At 53.3% G+C, this 17742-nt stretch overlaps 1 protein-coding gene across 4 annotated transcripts in view; it reads right to left on the bottom strand.

The window, feature by feature from the left end:
* The window catches only part of PDE9A (phosphodiesterase 9A), a 69570-nt gene that overhangs the window by 16635 nt on the left and 35193 nt on the right, over positions 1 to 17742 (bottom strand). For all 4 annotated transcript variants that reach the window (XM_017855210.1, XM_017855209.1, XM_017855212.1 and 1 more), the window contains 4 exons: positions 16144 to 16228; positions 8229 to 8310; positions 5369 to 5443; positions 507 to 593 (listed from right to left, as the gene is read on the bottom strand). In XM_017855210.1, coding sequence (XP_017710699.1) covers positions 507 to 593; positions 5369 to 5443; positions 8229 to 8310; positions 16144 to 16175 — 276 coding nt within the window. In that variant the 5' untranslated portion in view covers positions 16176 to 16228. The remainder of the gene's footprint in view (positions 1 to 506; positions 594 to 5368; positions 5444 to 8228; positions 8311 to 16143; positions 16229 to 17742) is intronic.

Below are 17742 nucleotides of genomic sequence, written 5' to 3'. Positions count from 1 at the left end.
CCCTCACACACACCCCCACATCCACAGATACACATGTGCACACAGACACACCCCACAGATACACACAGACACACATCCATACTCCCACTCCCACCCCACACACTCCCACCCCACATTCACATACCTACCCCTAAACTCACACAGACACCCCCACATGCTCACATCCACACCCCACACACACACTCCCACACTCACATCCACACCCCCATACTCACACACACACACATGCTCCCACACACCGCTGCTTTAGGACATGCTGCTTCGCTTGGTGATGGCAGAGTCTATTTCCTTGCTCATCAGAGCAGGAGCTTGGGCGTAAAGGTTTTGGTGGAAGGCAGAACAGAGACGGGCTGAGCGTCTTCACAGAGCGCCCGGGAAATGTGGTCTCTGCTCACGGGGAGTGCAGTGCCATCAGGAAGGCGCCCTGGCAATCCATTCCCTCCATTCCTGTGGAACTGGATGAAACCACATGCCCAGGAAGAACCGAAGGCGGGTTTGGCACTCACCAGCCACCTCCTGAGGGTGACGGGGTTGATGCTGAAGTCCCTGACCAGCCCCAGGTCGTGGTACATGTGCTCCAGGCAGCTCAGCATCTGTGGGCACAGGAGAAGGATGGGCACCGAGCAGTCGTGTGGCTGGCTCCCCAGCCCCTGGCTTCCCTCCCTCTGCCGTCCTCGGAATGCCAGCAGGGCCGTTGGCAGGAGGTGGGTTCTCCCCCTCCCAGAAAGTCCCCGGAGAGGGAGGAGAGGTCTTTGGACCAGCCTTTCCAGGCCACCCAGATGGGTGGGGGTTTGAGAGCATACTGGGGGTCTCCTGGTGGGTAGAGGGCCGGTTCCGAAGTCAAGGAGAATTCTAAGAAAGAAAGGACGGCGCCTGGGTGAGAGAGCACATCCCTTCAGAAAACACTGCGTCAAAAAGGGATGTATTGATTTCTACGCACGGAAAACAGTCTCAGTGGATCAATATCATAGCTGAGGTTCTAGGACACAGTTCCATCCGATGCACACCTGAGCACAGGTGGTGTCATAGAGAGAAAGACCCTTTCCTTGCCCGAGGTTGGGGATCAAACAAGCTCTGATGATTTACATCCAGAAACGGTGAACTGTGCTCATCTGGGGCCCTGCTGGGACCGGAGACACTTGAACGTCTTAACTGCAGTGCTCAGATGGAGTCCCTGCCCCGGCAAGCCACTCCTAACCCTTTTTCACGGAGCCCTGTCTTCTATCAATATCCCTGTTCAAGTTGAAATAGATTTTGTTTTCAGTCCCAAAGAGGATTTATTGTCATTGTGGTGATCGATTTCAATACAGCTCAGTGCTCTGGAGCTAATTTAGGGAGGAAAACATGAAGTGATTTTTGAAAACAAGAGTTTGACCAAAGTGGGCTTTGCTTTCTGGAAAAAGCAGGTCTTGGGTGGGGAGCCCAGTGAGAAGGAAGATGTACAGCAAAGGGGCAGTTTAGACGCACCTGCCAGGCGTCCTCCACCCGGGGCCCCCCACTTGTGCCCACCTCCAGCCCAGCTGCCTGCTGCTTGTGCAGGGCACTGGGCCATCCCTGCTGGAGCCCGGCACGGCTTCCTGCCTGCGTCTGCTCATTGCCTGACCTTCTCTTCCCAAAAGGGCATGTTACGAACTGAATTGCACCCTCCCCCAGGTCAATGAGGTAAAGCCCCGGCCCCAATGAGCTATTTGGAGACAGGGCCTTTACAGAGGTAATGAAGGTTCCATCCAGTCAGGGTGAGGCCTTGGTCCCACAGGACTGGTGTTTTCATAAGAGGAGGAAGAGCATGTGTGTGCAAAGAGAACAGGCCACATGAGGACCCAGCGAGAAAGCGGCCGTCTGCACGCCAGGGACCGAGGCCTCCAGAGAAACCAAACCTGGCAGCACCTTGATCCCGGACTTCCAGCTCCAGAACTGAGGAACTGACTTCTGCTGCTGACGCCACTCCAGTCTCTGGTATTTTGTTAGGGCAGCCTCAGCAAACTAGGACAGGGCGTGCTGCCCAAAAATCCATTTTTACTTGTTACGCCGTGTGTGAGACCTGGAAATGCTGCAAGCGAGGCGAGTTTTTGTAAATCGAAGCTCACGATCACTGCATTGATGAGATGGCTCTGAAGGAGGCGGAGGGTTCTCTGGCATCGCAGGAAATCCATCTGGAAAACTGGAAACTCCCGCACATGCAGCCACAGATGGGAGCTTGGAATGTCACCTGGGAAACGTCCTTAAAGCACGTGAACCACACACTCGTTTCCCTTGGGGGGACAGTACAGATGTAGGTTGGGTAATGTGCAGGGCATGGCACTGACTTTTGGAGACGGTGCCCCTTCAGAATGGCAGGAGTCTGGGGCCCCACGTGAGGACAGGAGGGCTGGCTCCCAGGCCACTGGTCAGCTGCCACCTGGATCACCCAGCCAGGGGCCTCACTGCCCAGAGCTGCTGGCCCCCCACCATCCTGGATGCCGGCCCTTAGGACCATAGGAGCTGCAACCTGGAAACTCCTCACTCTCCACCTGACCAGCCCAGATGTTGCTCAAGGCAGTCCTGAAAGGCAGATGTGTCTGCTGTGAAATCAGAGTCAAGAGGGGACGCTGATGGGTAGACAGAGCCACCTAGTGCCACTTATGTGGCCTTTGTGGAGGCTGTGGGGCAGGAGGGCTGGATGCATCTGTGGCTGCATGTGCAGTCAGTCCTCAGTCCCAGGCAGGTGCGAGTGAGCCAGCAGCTCCCGCGTGCTGCGGCGAGTCCTGGTCTGAGTGGGCTGCATGGTCGTGAGTGGGGGACTCATGAGATGACGGGGAGGCTCCTGCAGCCTTCCAGCTCTGCACTTGATAGAGGCAGGCCATGCTCACAGACCACAGCCCTGGGCCCTCAGAGGCCCTACGAGATGGGAGGACACAGCAGCCTGAAGTCATGTCCTCCATCTGGTTTGTGATGAGCAGGACACTGGGTCGGGCCACTCGGAGAAAGGCAGGGTGGCCCATGCTGGAAGGAAGAGAGGTGATCACTTAGGAGCCCTGACGTTCTCTGAGTGCCAGCTGCCTCATGGGCGGCCAGACGCAGTTTCGCGGGGCCGAGTGGGCTGTTTTCATGTGTGTTCCTTTAGTTGTCCCTCTTTGCCACTCACACTCCAAAATTCCTGGCATCCCCAGATCTGCCAGAGGCCAAGGGTCCTGTCTTGGGCATCTCTGCATTCTCACACGCAGGCAGCTAGATACTTCCTGGAAGAACTGGAACCCTCATCGGTCTCCTGGGGTGCCCTTGAGATCTGCTGGGCAGAAGCCATGGGCCGTGGGAGATGCCACACAGAGGCTGAGTCCAGCTGCCGGGAGCCGTCTACCTTGCCCACCTGCCAGCCCCAAGAATGGCTGTGAATCCACTCTGCAGTCAGAGGACAGAGAGGTGGCCTTTCTATTATGGAGACACAGATCCCTCAACTTCATGGGGCAAGCCCCACCTCCCCAGTCACAATGGCCCACACTCAAAGGGTTCCCTGGCAGAAGTGGCAGAAAAGACAGAAAGTGCTGGTTTCCATGCAGGCACTTTGCCATCAGTGGCCCCTGGCTTAGCTCTTCCTCCCAGCAGGCTGAGGTCAAAATGACTTTGGGGAGGGTAATTTTTCTGCGTGATGCTGAGGCGCGGTGCTTACCCACAGGCTGGGAGCACGAGACAGTGTGCTCTAACCGTCTGCCGTGTCTGCTTGCTGTGGACTTGCTCTGCCCAATCTCAGCGGCTGTGCAGGGACCCTGGGAGCCGCTGCAGGCCAGCAGCTCCAACACATCTCTTCCAAGCTTTCCCTCTTACTCCTTGCTTCTCTCACACCTGGAGCCCTTTCTTTTTGTGCGTTGACCTAGACAGTCACGCCGCACATTTAAAGCCTCTTCTGTCGTCTCTGTGCGCTGGTCCTGTTGTCTCAGAGCTGAGGAGCAAGTTGCCACATGGTGGCCGGAGGTTTTGAGCAGGTTTGCAGCAGTGCAGCCCCTGGGACTGGCTGCCTGCTGCTCTTCTCAGGTGAACTGGGGTGGGGAGTGGAGGCTGGAGCTTTGCTTTTCTGGCTGGTGCTGCAGTTTTTCTCCTGCTGGGAGACCATGGGCGTAAAAGAGGTTCACTTAGGAGAGGGCAGTGCCCCAGGTGTCAGCAACCCGGCCTCAGGGATGCCAAGAGGCAAGATCCCACTTCCTGCCCTTTGTGAAGACACCGCTGTGGCCGAGGGTGTCAAAGAACGCAGGTGAGCCTGCTGAGGAGCCTTGTGCATTCTCCGTGCTGCTGACAAGCAGGAAAATGTCCTTAGATTTTGGTGGGTTGAAAACAGCTGGGTCCGAGGTCTGCAATGAGGGAACTTTTTCATTTTTTGGGGTGTGAAAAGATGGGGTCTATTAGCCAATGAGATGAAACCAAAAATTCCCCATTCTTGTACTTTTCAGCAAATAGGAATTTTAACACTTTTTTTTTTTTTTTTGGAGCGACGAGGTCTTGCGATGTGGCCCAGAGTATTAGTCTGTTCTCACGCTGCCAATAAAGACATACCTGAGACTGGGAAACTTATAAAGAAAAAGAGTCTTAAGGGACTCACAGCTCCACATGGCTGGGGAGGCCTCACAATTACGGCGAATGGCAAAGAAGAAGAAAGTCGCTTACACGGGGGCAGGCGAGACAGCGTGTGCAGGGGAACCCCCGTTGATAAAACCATCAGATCTTGTGAGACTTACTATCACGAGAACAGTACGGGGAAAACTGCCCCCACAATTCAAGACCTCCACCTGGCCCTGCCCTTGACACGTGGGGATTATGACAATTCAGGTGATATTTAGGTGGGGATACAGCCAAACCATATCACTCAGGCTGGTCTGGAATTCCTGGCCTCAAGCCTTGCTGCAGAAGGTGACACAGTTCCCGGAATCCCACATGTCCACTTATCCGGGACAGCCGGCTGCCTGTGCCTTGCCTTTGCAGACACTGCTCTCAGAGCAGAGCACTCTGACCACGGCCCCTTCCTTCAGGAGAGATTTGCTCCTGGCATGGGCGTTCTGCAGCACTGGGCTGCCACCCGCGCGCATGAGGGTCTGCAGGGTGAGCCGATGACCCCGGGAGCCCGGCGCCATCAGGAGCCCTGGGTGGAGGGTCCCTGCCCCTGACAGCTGTCTCCCCACGCACAGAATCCCCTTGCTGTGAGGTCTCCTGGGCCCTGCTATCAAGTATTAGTTTCAACTAAAACCCAGCAAAGCAAGGGTTTTTTTTTTTTTTTTTTTTTTCAGTCTTTAAAAAGAGGAGAAAGCATGAAAGAGGAAGAGTGACAGGGGTGGTCACACTGGGGTCCACGATCCTGAGCTGCCTCCCCATGGGACATGGTGCCTGCAAGCCCCGCACTTACCTCGTTGGGCTCCCAAAGCCAGACATCAAAGGTCGGCTTCCGCAGGGCCTCGACAGTCTCTGGAGAGAGCAGGTACTAGAAAGGACAGGAGTTCCGTGTTAACCAGGTGCCGGGGGACTGTGATGGCGATATGAATGCTGGGATGTTTCTCCTCGTTCTCCCGTTCTCCTTCTTTCTTTTCTATTTGAGATGGAGGCTTGCTGCATTGCCCAGGCTGGAGTGCAGTGGAGTAATCTTGGCTCACGGCAACCTCCGCCTCCCAGGTTCAAGCGATTCTCATGCCTCAGTCTCCCAAGTAGCTGGGATTACAGGCACTCGCCACCATGCCCAGCTAATTTTTGTAATTTTAGTAGAGACAGGGTTGTCACGATACTGGCCAGGCTGGTCTCGAACTCCTGACCTCAGGTGATCCACCAGCCTCGGCCTCCCAAAGTGTTGGGATTACAGGCGTGAGCCATCGCACCTGGCTTCTCCCGTTCTCTTTCTAAGGCACCTGCGTCAGACTCACAGGCCACATCCTTCTGGAAAGGGCCAACACTGCGGCTAGAAATCCCATCAGTGGATGCCGGAGGCAGGGCGAGGGGGGAAGTGGGGAGGGTTTGGGGTGACAGAAATGTTCCATATCTCGCTTGTGGTGGAGGTGACAGGACTAAACAAATTTGTTAAAATTAACTGTACTGCAAACCTAAAGAACTTTACTGCATGTAAATTAGACCTCAACAAGCCTGATGATAGAATGGACAGTAGCTGGGCGTGGTGGCTCATGCTTGTAATCCCAGTGCTTTGGGAAGCCTAGGCAGGCCAATCACCTGAGGTCGGGAGTTCAAGACCAACCTGGCCAACATGGTGGAATCCTGTCTCTACAAAAATACAAAAATTAGCCAGGCATGATGGCGGGTGCCTGTAATCCCAGCTACTTGGGAGGCTGAGGCGGGAGAATTGCTTGAACCTGGGAGGCAGAGGTTGCAGTGAGCCGAGATCGTGCCACTGCACTCCAGCCTGGGCAACAGAGCGAGACTCCGTCTCAAAAATAATAAAAAAGGGCAATAAAGTGAAGTGTGGGGGTAAAATTCATTTGGCATAAATTCAAACACCAGCTAAGAAGTTACTCTGAGATGCTCCCATCAGGAACCCATCCCTGCTTTCTGCTGAGAGCTAGAAGAGCAGGCCTGCTGACGGGGCCGGTGCCTGGGGTTGCTTCTGAGGACATCAGGCTTTAGGTTAAGCTGTCACAAGGACAGAAGGCTGTGGTTTTATACAGAAGACAAGAACACGCTTTGGTATTACACACTGTCTTCTCCCAGGTCTTATTGGATATTTGTTTTTTTTTTTTTTTTTTATAAGGGGACGGATCTGGAGTGCTGCCACCTTTTATTTTGGATCTAGGCTGTGCTTCATGGCTCCCTGGGACAGGATCCTGAGAAGTGCGAGGCATATTTGCCAATGGAAAAAGGCACTCGTCCCCATTCAAAAACCTCAGATGAGGCTGGGCACAGTGGCTCACGCCTGTAATCCCAGCACTTTGGGAGGCCGAGGTGGGTGGATCACCTGAGGTCAGGAGTTCAAGACCAACCTGGCCAACGTGGTGAAACGCCGTCTCTACTAAAAGTACAATAATTAGCCGGGCATGGCGGTGGGTGCCTGTAATCCCAGCTACTCAGGAGGCTGAGGCAGGAGAATTGCTTGAACCCGAGAGGCAGAGGTTGCAGTTCGCTGAGATCGTGCCATTGCACTCCAGCCTGGGTGACAGAGTGAGACCCAGTCTCAAAAAAACAAAACCAAAAACCCAAAAAATCCCCCCGAACCTGACAATATCCAGGGCACTGTTTGGACCTGCATGGATAGAATCACTGACTAATGGACACCAGTGGCCCACATGGAGGCTGTGGAAGCCTGTGCCATTGCTGGAACCGCAGGCAGCAGTAGAACCCACCTGTGTGCAGCCCAGGCCTCTGCTGTCTGTGGAACCTGTGCCCCCTGAATCTTAGCACAAGAGCACATTACAAATCAGGTGTGCTGGGCCGGGTGCAGTGGCTCAGCACTTTGGGAGGCTGAGGTGGGTGGATCACCTCAGGTCACGAGTTCCAGACCAGCCTGGCCAACATGGTGAAACCCTGTCTCTACTAAAAAAAAATACAAAAAAATTAACGGCATGGTGACGGGCACCCGTAATCCCAGCTACTTGGGAGGCTGAGGCAGAATTGCTTGAACCCAGGAGGCTGATTTTGCAGTGAGCTGAGATCGTGCCACTGCACTCCAGCCTGGGCGACAACAGTGAAACTCCTTCCCCACCCCCCCAAAATAAAAAATAAATAAAAAATCAAGTGGGCCGGGATTTTGCCTGCTTCCCAGCTGAAGGCTTTGAGCAGGTGACCAGCGTCTTGAGACCCTCCTTTTGTCATTATTTCAAAAACGCCATTGCTACTTCACCAAGGTTACAGCTTCTCTTAGAACTAAGAACACTTTTGTGCAAAAGAGCAAAACTGCCAGGACAACTAACAATTGCTCAGAGAGGAGGGCCAGTGTAGTGGAGTTTTAAAAATGTAGTTAAACATTAAAGTTTTTTAAAGTAACGTTTGAGTGTGAAACCCATTTACCAAGGTCAGCTCCCGGGCAGACGGTAGCACAGAGCTATTATCGCCTTGCAGGGGAAGGTCTGGTCTGGGATCACTTTTGCTCAACAAATGTCACAGAGGAAAAATACTTTGCCTTAGAGTAACCCGCAGCGTGCGCAGCCCAGGGCTGGGAGGGGCTGTTGATGAGAATGGGCACACAGCAGGGTCTGGCCGCAGGGCCACAGGGCTGGGCATGGGGCTGGGGACACAGCCACAGCCTCTTCTGGGCCGGAATCTCGTCTCACCTTGGGGTAAGTGGGAACATTGCGTCGAGGAGTCAACTTCTTGTGGTTATCCAAAAAACTGTACTTACAGGGGCAGCTGGTCCTAGAGAGAAGGAGCAGAGATGAGCTGTGGTCCTGCTGTTTCAGTCTGGTGAAGCCCTCGGCAGAGCAAAAGCAAGGGATGAACCGAAATCCCCAAGCCCCATGTGGTCTTATTTGCTATGGGAGAGGAGTCAGGGCGGCAGCAACCCATTCGAAGCAAAATCCCCGAGGACCTGCCTGACCTCTGACCTCACACTGGGCTCTTGGAAAACACACAGAAAGTCAGATGTTGGGGCCGGGCACGGTGGCTCACGCCTGTAATCCCAGCACTTTGGGAGACCGAGGCGGGAGGATCACGAGGTCAAGAGATTGAGACCATCCTGGCCAACATGGTGAAACCCCGTCTCTATATATTAAAAAAAAAAATACAAAAATTAGCTGGGCGTGGTGGTGTGTACCTGTAATCCCAGCTACTCGGGAGGTTGAGGCAGGAGAATCACCTGAACCCAGGAGGCGGAGGTTGCAGTGAGCAGAGATTGCGCCAGTGCACGCCAGCCTGGCCAGTCTGGGCAACAAGAGCAAAACTCCATCTCAAAAAAAAAAAAAAAAAAGAAAAGAAAAAAAAGTCAGATGTTGAGGGCTATCTTCTCTCTTAGATAAGCTTCTAAAAAACCTTTTTCTAATGGTTTCAAAACGAAAACATTCTTATTCTCAAAATCTAAACAACACAGGAGTAAAGTAAAACAAACCAAAATATAAAAACCAAAGTCCTCACTTTACCCACTTACTTCCCTAAATCCCATACTCTGGAAATCACTTCTAATAGTTTGGTGTATCTTTCCAGAATGTTTTGAAGTGTGGACACACACGGGTGGCCGCTTATACCTTTTAACAATATTTTAATTTTTTGTAGAGATGGGGGTCTTGCTATGTTACCCAGGCTGGTCCTGAACTCCTGGGTTCAAACGATCCTTCTGCCTCAGCCTCCCAAAGTGTTGGGATGACAGGCGTGAGTCACTGCACCCCGCCCTTTTGCACTTTTTTTTTTTGAGACAGAGTCTCACTCTGTCGCCCAGGCTGGAGTGCAGTGGTGCAATCTTGGCTCACTGCAACCTCTGCCTCCCGAGTTCAAGCGATTCTCGTGCCTCAGCCTCCTGAGTAGCTGGGATTACCGGTGTGTGGTGCCACACCCAACTAATTTTTGTATTTTTAGTAGAGACGGGGTTTCACTATGTTGGCCAGGCTGGTCTTGAACTCCTGACTTCAAGTGATCCTCCTGCCTTGGTCTCCCAAAGTGTTGGGATTACAGGCGTGAGTCACTGCGCCCAGCCCCTTTGTACTTTTAAACAAAGATGGAATTGCACCAAATTCACTCTGCTGCAACCTGCTTTGTCATCGAACATATCATGAACTCATCCCAAGTTGCTCCACACGGCTTCGCTTCATTTTCCAAGTTTCTCCAGGGTGTGGCCGTAGCACACGTTAGCAATCCAATCCCCAGTGATGGACTTTTAGAATGTTTCCAACTTTCCCTGCTGCATGTAACCTTAGCAGATGAGTTTTCTGTCTGACTCTGTTTTTGTTTAGCACTCGGTATCGAGGTATCCCACGTAGGAGCAGGGCAAAGTGAGCCAGGCGTGTTTTGGAGGAAAGCCGCCTTCTGGTTGGGCAGTGTGCTGGCTTCAGGATGGTCCCCAGAGGCTGAATGAGGAGCAGCTGCCCCAGGAGGTCTGGCCGCTCCTGGGCCTCTGCAGCAGAGTGCACCAGGGAGCTGGGCGGATCTGGGGACCCCCTGGGGCTGTGCGTTTGCTTGGAAGTGAACAGGCTCCCTGTGTACTTGGGTGACGGTGGGTGGGGGTCACGCCTGGCTTGTGTGACATTCACCAGGCTGGGGGGCACTCAGGGAGCTGAATGCAGCAGAAGCTCCTGCGATTTGTAAATAAAGCCCCATCTTCTGGGAGAGCCATTGAATACTGCATAGTGAGAGTCATATAGAAATCCGTATCCTTTAAGCCCACGTATCTATCCTGGGGAATTTATCTTAAGCCAAGAATTAAACAGGAACAAACAGCTCTACGCACACAGATATTCATTGTGGCGTGATCTGTTGTAACAAAAACACAAGACCTACTAGAAGCCACCCGAATGTCCCAAAATGGGAAGTGGTTTAAATCACCACAGAGTATCCACGTGATGGACTATCATGCCATTGGGAGGATAATCACGGATATCATGCCAAGTGAGGGAACTTTACATGGGAAGGGAAAATAAGAGAGCCATGCACAGTATGTACTGAAAGCGAATGCCGAAAAATGCCAAGCTACGGGGAAGAAAGAGCACATTCGGGAGGTTTAAAAAGAATGCTTAGGCCGGGCGCGGTGGCTCACGCCTGTAATCCCAGCACTTTGGGAGGCTGAGACGGGTGGATCACGAGGTCAGGAGATCGAGACCATGCTGGCGAACATGGTGAAACCCCATCTCTACTAAAAAATACAAAAAACTAGCCGGGCGAGGTGGCGGGCGCCTGTAGTCCCAGCTACTCGGGAGGCTGAGGCAGGAGAATGGCATGAACCTGGGAGGCAGAGGTTGCAGTGAGCTGAGATCTGGCCACTGCACTCCAGCCTGGGCGACAGAGCGAGACTCCGTCTCAAAAAATAAATAAATAAAAATAAAAAAATTAAAGAGTGCTTGATTGTGGCCTTCCAGGACAATCTATGAGCTGTACACTGGTTCAGATTTAATCTATTTATTGCTCACAATGTCACTCGTAAAAAAAAGACTACAAAACAGCATGTTTTAGTTGTTTTTCAAAACAAGGTATCTATACACAGAAAAAACATCTGGAAGGCCTCATGTCCAGGTTTAAACTGGGGGGACACTGCCGGGTGCTGTCATGATTGGTGCCCACTCTTCAACTCCCATCAGTATAGTTTGGAGGTTTTCCAATGAGCCTGTGCTATTTTCAAAACTAGAATGCTCTATTTCCTTTCTGGAAAAAGGACCTTCAGTGTTATTTTCTCGGCATGCTGCCGTCTCCTCCCGGTGATAACCACCGCTCCACAGAGACCCATTTGGTGGTCCTTCCCTCTGCTTCATGCTTGCAAAACCTGTCAGAGTTGCTGCCACAGTTTGATGTGAAAGGGGGAAGGCTAACAGATTCAGCAAAGTATTAGCAAAACCAACCAACAAAATGCACCAATCAAAGGATTTCCATTGTCATCCAGTAACCGAGAAATTCCATTTACGCATTTCTGAGCAGTCACGAACGTTTTCTGTGTCGTTAAAAAAATAGATGGCACGATAATGATTTCTTTGCTGCTTTTAACCTCTTTGGTGTAAACATTCGCACATGTGTTGTCTCTGTAAGTCTCCTGCGTTCTCCAGGAGGGTTATGGAAATTTTCACCAAGCAAGACCGTTCGACTGCTGGAATCCCGCTGTTTCCTTGCAGATCCCAGAGCTGGGAGCAGAGGAGGGTCTGCTGGGGCCCGCTGACCCTGCCTGGCCAGGCAGCCCCTCTCTCTGCGCCCCGTTGCCATGGGAACCAGCGTCTTTAGCAAACAGACCAGCTGGCACGGAGCTCTTTCTTTTCATCCTATTTGGAGCTTATTTTCGCTTTCATTTCGTGGGGTCTCCATCCCCCTTCCCCGGGGCTTAGGCCAGAGGGCAAGGCCATTTGTTTGGGATGAATGTTGAGCCCTCAGTTGCTACCCCAGGCTCCTGCAGGCTCCCCAGCTCTGGGTGAACCCCACATTCCATGCTCTGCTCTGCCTGGCACAGTGCTGGGGGCCAGAGTGGCCGTGGCCCCTGGGGTAGACCTGCCCCTGCCCCTTCCCTAAATGTGAGCTGGCAGTTGGACCTCTGTCCTCTTTGAGGGAAAAACAGGAGAAACCTAACTCGGGAGAGTCAGGGGACAGCCACCTGCTCCCGGGTGCTGTGTGCTGGACCCTGATGCCACTGCTATTCTCAAGGGGCAGCTTCTGGTGGATCCAGACCCCTGGCTCCGAGGTCCCACTGGGGTGTGCTATGTGGGCTGAATGTAGCTCCACATTTCAGGTTCACACTGGCCATTTGCGTGGCACGGGGCTGAGCTACCTCCACCCTGTCTGGGGTCTTTATTCTCTTCCCAGAGGCAAGAACGCTGGCCTCTGGCTGGGCTGCCATCTCGGGAAGGTCCCCACCCCCCACCCCCGCCTTTTGCAGCTCCTCTCCCCAGCCATCCAGGGAAGTCCCCACACTGCTACAGGCTCTCATAAGTAAGACGTACCTCTGCTGTTGACAAAGACGAAAGAGACAACGCAAACAGCTCAGTGTCTCTATCCTGAGTTCCTTTCTACATAGAGAAACGGGAAGGGGTTTCGTGTGTGGGGGCTGCTGGCTCTGCGACGAGGGCCTGGGGCACGTGACATGGCTGGGGATTAGACCAGAACCCAGGAGGCTGACTTTGTGTTTTTTTCAATGTGTCGATGACGCCTGAGAATTTTTACCCTGTTCCGTCTTGGATGCAAGAATCCCATTTACCTGTCTCTCACCTACAGAGGAGGCTGCCAGAGCTGTCAGCTGAGAACATCGCCTCCAGAAGCTGACGGGGCGCCAGGAAGTCTCCTTCTCTTTGGTTTATGGCGCTGTGGGTTCTAAAAATGTACTCCTGGGGGAAGTGCGGATGCACCTCTGTTACTCAGATGGGCCCAAGTGCTCCCCGCAGCCCGGCGTGCCTGACGGGCACCTAGGGGCTGATGTCTCACTGGAGTTCCTGGCGGTTTCCTCTGTGTGCTCTGAAATCGGTGTTATCCTCCCACGTGGTGTGTTATGGGCTGAAGTACATCTCCCTCCAAAAGTCGTATGTTGAAGTCCTAACCCGGCTGCCTGTGAGGGTGACCTCATTTGGGGTCATGGCTGTTGTAGATGTAGTTAAGGTGATGTCATCCTGGAGGGAGGTGACCCCTACTCCAATAGGATGGGCGTCCTTACAAAAAGGGGGAATTTGGAGAGAACGGATGGGAGCACCAGGTGAAGAAGCAGGCAGAGATCCCCAAGCCAAGGAGCCACCAGCAGCCACCGGAGGCCAAGGGAGACCAGGAAGGACCCTCCCCTGGAGCCGTCAGAGGTGGCAGGGCCTGCTGGCACCTTGATTTTGGACTTGTGGCCTCCAGAACTATGTGGCAATACATTTCTATTGTTTTCAACTGCCCAGTTTATGATAATTCGTTACGCAGCCCCAGGAAATGACTACGACTTCGATAAAAATAATTCCTGCAACCTGACCTGCAGGACCAGTGCACACCAGAAACCACACCAGGAGCGGCGTGTGATCCGGGCACTCGCCTTGCTTTCTACAGAGCAGGTGCCTGTCAGGAACAGCAGGGGCAAGACCTGTGAGGCTGGAGGCTGCCTCACTACTCACTCCTGCTGCTGTGGGTAGGCAGCAAATGTAGTTGTTTAAGGGATAGGAGGCTGCATTCTACAAATACCTCCAGAAAGTGCTCAGGGACACACAGTTGTGGATGAGGAGCTGGGGGAGCTCTGGGAGGCATGGCCTGGCTCCAGACACAGCCCTTGGGGCGGTGGAGTTCCCCAACCTATATGGAGCCCAGAGGCCACTGTTCGGGGAGTCTGGTTTCCGGCTGAAGACTAGAACTCAGTTTTCGTCCCTCTTCCCCTCGTGCTGCTGGTGGGGCTGGAAAGGCTGGTCCTGCTACACCTGCAGTCCCTGCTTGAGGCAGCCCATCCCCACCTGGCTCTGGGCAGAGGGGAACCCTGTCAGGCAGCACCAGCCTCCTGCCAAAGCAGCCATGACACCTGGGGCACAGGGGATAGCCACTGAACTAAGCCACATAGAGCCCATGGCCAAGGGCGCACAGGTAAAGGTGCTGCATGTTTGAGGCTGCCAAGCCCGGTCCCAGCCTTGGGGCCCCGGCTGTGTGGCCGCCCGTGTGCAACTTGGAAGCTCTTCCTCAGCTCACAAAGGAGGAACTCTGTCTCTCATCCCTTAAAGAGCCTCCTACCACAGGAATGATGAAGATGGATTGTTAACTCACAATTTTCCATGGTCACAAACTATGGCCCTGACTTCCCCTAAGTCAACTGGGTTGAGACATCCCTAACTCCAAATGAGCCCACCAGTGCATAGGACAGACACGTGGCATCCCTATAGGACAGGCTCTCATGTGGCTCAGACAAGGCGTGCTTCCTTCCACTCGGCCTTCCTCCCTGTGCCCACCCCGAGGCCAGGCCCCCAGGGCTTGGAGGGGACCAGACGAGGCCCGCCGGCTTTCCCCTCACCTTGTGCCTCTGAGACCCTCCCACCTGCCACACTCCCTCACTAAGCAGACTGCCCTCAGTTTCAAAATCAGGGAATGATCGTTAGCATACCAGGTGGCCCTGAGACAATTTGGTGCAATGGCACAGGGCTGCTTCTCAGTTCATCAGGCCCCATGAAATCCCGCTGAGGCCGGGCAGTGGCACTCTGGGGAACCATGAGCCACATCATATGCCTGTGGCCTCTGGGCTGGCACCAGCAGGCATGGAGGCACAGCCCGGAGGTGTGAGTGGGTCCTGTGTGCTCCTCACTCAGCACAGCGCCTGCATACAGTAAGCGCTCAATGCGTGCGCTCTGCTCATTGTCACCACCGTCTTTTTGCTACTACGTGCATTTCCATCCCCAGTTTGGATGTGATTCATCCACACCTGTCCTGACCCTGGCTCCAGTAAAGAGTCCTGCTGTACGTACAACGGACTTTGGAGGCAGCATCGTGGAGGCTGGGGCATTTTCCCCACGAGTCACAGCTCACTGGGCCTCCCGCAGTGCCTGTGAAGGATGCCTGTTCCCAGGAGAATGACTTCTGTTTCCCCACTGCTGGAGCCCTCGCTGGAATGCAACCCAGTGGGAATATCACACAGGAAACCGGCTCCCTGGGGGCACCAGGAGGCTCCTCCCCTAATGCCTTTTTCCTCTTGTTGTTCTGTCTTTAAAAGTAGATATCAACTTATTCCAAGCTGGATACATTGCTCCTAAGGCTTGGATCTGCAGGAGGAGGACTCCTCTTCTGTGAAGTTGTCTTCCCAGCCCCCATCTCCCGTATGTGCTTTTTAAAAACTTTATTTAATTTTTTTTTTTTTTTGAGACGGAGTCTCGCTCTGTTGCCCAGGCTGGAGTGCAGTGGCCGGATCTCAGCTGACTGCAAGCTCCGCCTTCTGGGTTTACACCATTCTCCTGCCTCAGCCTCCCGAGTAGCTGGGACCACAGGCGCCCGCCACCTCGCCTGGCTAGATTTTGTATTTTTTAGTAGAGACGGGGTTTCACCGTGTTAGCCAGGATGGTCTCGATCTCCTGACCTCGTGATCTGCCCGTCTTGGCCTCCCAAAGTGCTGGGATTACAGACTTGATAATTTTATTTTTTTTGAGACAGAGTCTTGCTCTGTTGAGCCCAGGGTGCAGTGCAGTGGCACGGTCTCAGGTCACTGCAACCTCCACCTCCTGGGTTCAAGCGATTCTCCTGCCTCAGCTTCCCAAGTAGTTGGGGTTACAGGCATGTGCCACCATGCCTGGCTACTTTTTGTATTTTTAGTAGAGACGGGGTTTCACCATGTTGGCCAAGCCGGTATTGAACTCCTGACCTCAGGTGATCCTCCCACCTCGGCCTCCCAAAGTGCTGGGATTACAGGCGTGAGCCACCATACCTGGCCCATAAGTGCTCTTATGTTAGAAGAAAGTCACGCCACTGACAAGCAGGTCGCGAGCAAGGTGGCTGCCTCCAGACCGCACTCTCCCAAGCCTGAACTGTACCGAACTGCACCAGCCTTTCTTTTAGAGAAACAAAGCCCACAGCCCCAGCCCAACTGGAACGGGAGCCCTCACCAGGCCCGGCCGCCCGTGGCCCCAGCGCAGACCCTACCTGCTGCTTCTGGCCGCCAGCTCCTCCCTCATCTTCTTAATGTCACTCTTGCATTTCTCAATCTCCACCACTTTCAGTCCTTCCACTGGTGACAGAGAGACAGCAAGGGGGTTAGCATGGACGAATGCAGAGGATCTCTCCAGGCTGGTAACTAAGGGCTCCCTGTGGCTCCCAGGGAGGAAAATGGCTCAGTGCAGAGGTCTCACTCCTACCCCGGCTGCCGATACTCCGGGTGTGCCTGCACTGCCCCACTTAGCTCAGCCCCAACTGACTCTAACCTTGCCGGCATGTGCCGTGGCCACCGCTTCACCACCGCCTCCATCTGGGCAGTTTCCAGAGGGCAGAGGCCCCTCCCCACTTTCCACTCCTGGAATCTCAACTCTGGCACCCACTTTTTGCTCCATACCCCTAAACACCAGCTGAGGACATGGGACAAGGGCATCTTTTATCCCAAAAAGAAAAGAGGGGACATGTGGTGCCAGAGCATTAAAATGCAGCGAATGGCAAAGCGTTTTCAGCAAGGATTAAGATCTCATTATGGGAAAAGCTTTTCATTGTAACGTCCTTCCAGCGCAGCATCACCAGGAGAAACTGTTGACTTAAAACAGAGGAGAAATAAGCAGGCAAAGTTGAGGATCAGCAGAACCTGGGCTTGATCACATTCCTGGAGTTGAAACCGCCTTGGCCAAATTATGACTGAGACAGTGAAAGAGAGTCAACTTCACGGGCCCCATCTTGCTTCTAACCTCCAAGCTGTCTTTGTTCATTCCTCAAACTAACTTTGGGAGAAACTGCGTTTGTAGTTTATAGTTTAGACAAAGACTGTAACAGCCCTTTCCCAAAGCAGACCTCCTTTTTGCCTGGGGACGAGACTAACATTAGCCACAGGATTAGAAATTATGGTTTAAGAGTCACGCAGCTGGAGGCTACAAGATTCTGACCCTCCCTAAATTGCTCCTAGGATCAGTGCTTGAGATATTTTGCAGACCCTGCAGTTGATGGATCAGCTGGCACCACCCAGATCGATAAACTGGCTCATCAGGTCTTGTGGCCCCACTCAGGAACTGACTCAGTGCAAGACAGCTTCCGCCCAGCTTCTGCCCAGGCTCACACCTGTAATCCCAGCACTTTGGGAGGCCGAGGTGGGCAGATCATGAGGTCAGGAGTTTGACACAAGCCTGGCCAATATAGAGAAACCCCGTCTCTACTAAAAATCCAAAAATTAGCCGGGCGCGGTGCGCCAGTGCCTATAATCTCAGCTACTCGGGAGGCTGAGGCAGGAGAATCGCTTGAACCTGGGAGGCGGAGGTTGTAGTGAGTGAGATTGCGCCACTGCACTCCAGCCTGGGTGACAGAGCGAGACTCCGTCTCAAAAAAAAAAAAAAAAAAAGAAGACAGCTTCAACTCCCTATGATTTCATCCCTGACCAATCAATCAGCATTCCAGGCTCACTGGCTTCCCCCAACCCACCAAGTTATCCTTAAGAACTCTGCCCCCGAATGCTCGGGGAGACTGATTTGAGGAATGATAAAACTCTGGTCTCCGGCACAGCCGGCTCGGAGTGAATGACTTTCTCCACTGCAATTCCCCTGTCTGGAT

The sequence above is a fragment of the Rhinopithecus bieti genome, unplaced genomic scaffold (assembly GCF_001698545.2).
Source record: "Rhinopithecus bieti isolate Rb0 unplaced genomic scaffold, ASM169854v2 scaffold_40803, whole genome shotgun sequence".
Classification (NCBI taxonomy): Eukaryota; Metazoa; Chordata; class Mammalia; order Primates; family Cercopithecidae; genus Rhinopithecus; species Rhinopithecus bieti.
The sequence above is the reverse complement of the archived record's forward strand: the minus strand, read 5'-3'. Positions and strand labels throughout refer to the sequence as shown.